Source organism: Chaetura pelagica, unplaced genomic scaffold (assembly GCF_000747805.2).
Source record: "Chaetura pelagica isolate M959 unplaced genomic scaffold, ChaPel_1.0 scaffold270, whole genome shotgun sequence".
Taxonomy (NCBI): domain Eukaryota; kingdom Metazoa; phylum Chordata; class Aves; order Apodiformes; family Apodidae; genus Chaetura; species Chaetura pelagica.
In genome coordinates, this window is record NW_009951925.1 from 514,714 (window position 1) to 515,087 (window position 374).

Below are 374 nucleotides of genomic sequence, written 5' to 3' on the forward strand. Positions count from 1 at the left end.
GAAGTTGGACGTCTCCAGCTGAGTGCTGGAGGAGGTGTTGAGGGCCCCGATGGTGCTTCGCAGGAGCCGAGCCATCAGCGACGTCCCTGTCACATGCACTGCCAGGTGGTGACTGCCTGTGGGATGGGGGCTGTGAGGGTGTTGGAGGATACACCCTTGCATTGCTGTGGTGCACGGTGAGGCACGGGGCTGCCCCCCGGTGTCATGGGGCTGGGGGCTCACTGTGGTAGGAGTATTGGACGAAGGAGTGCTGCTGGATGATGCTGAGTGTGGTGAAGAGCGTGTAGTCCAGGCCGCAGGCGAGGAGGAGCAGGAGCAGAGGCGGGATGCACTCCAGAAGCTCCAGCAACTATGGAGAGGAGGGGATGCCACAG

The 374-nt window shown here is 62.6% G+C and overlaps 1 protein-coding gene across 1 annotated transcript in view; it reads right to left on the reverse strand.

Annotated features, from left to right (window-relative positions):
- The window catches only part of DCST1 (DC-STAMP domain containing 1), a 13,222-nt gene that overhangs the window by 2,212 nt on the left and 10,636 nt on the right, over window positions 1-374 (reverse strand). Inside the window, exons 10-11 of the mRNA XM_009996260.1 lie at window positions 223-349; window positions 2-116 (exon numbers count right to left, since the gene is read on the reverse strand). Of these exons, the coding sequence (XP_009994562.1) occupies window positions 2-116; window positions 223-349 (242 nt within the window). The remainder of the gene's footprint in view (window position 1; window positions 117-222; window positions 350-374) is intronic.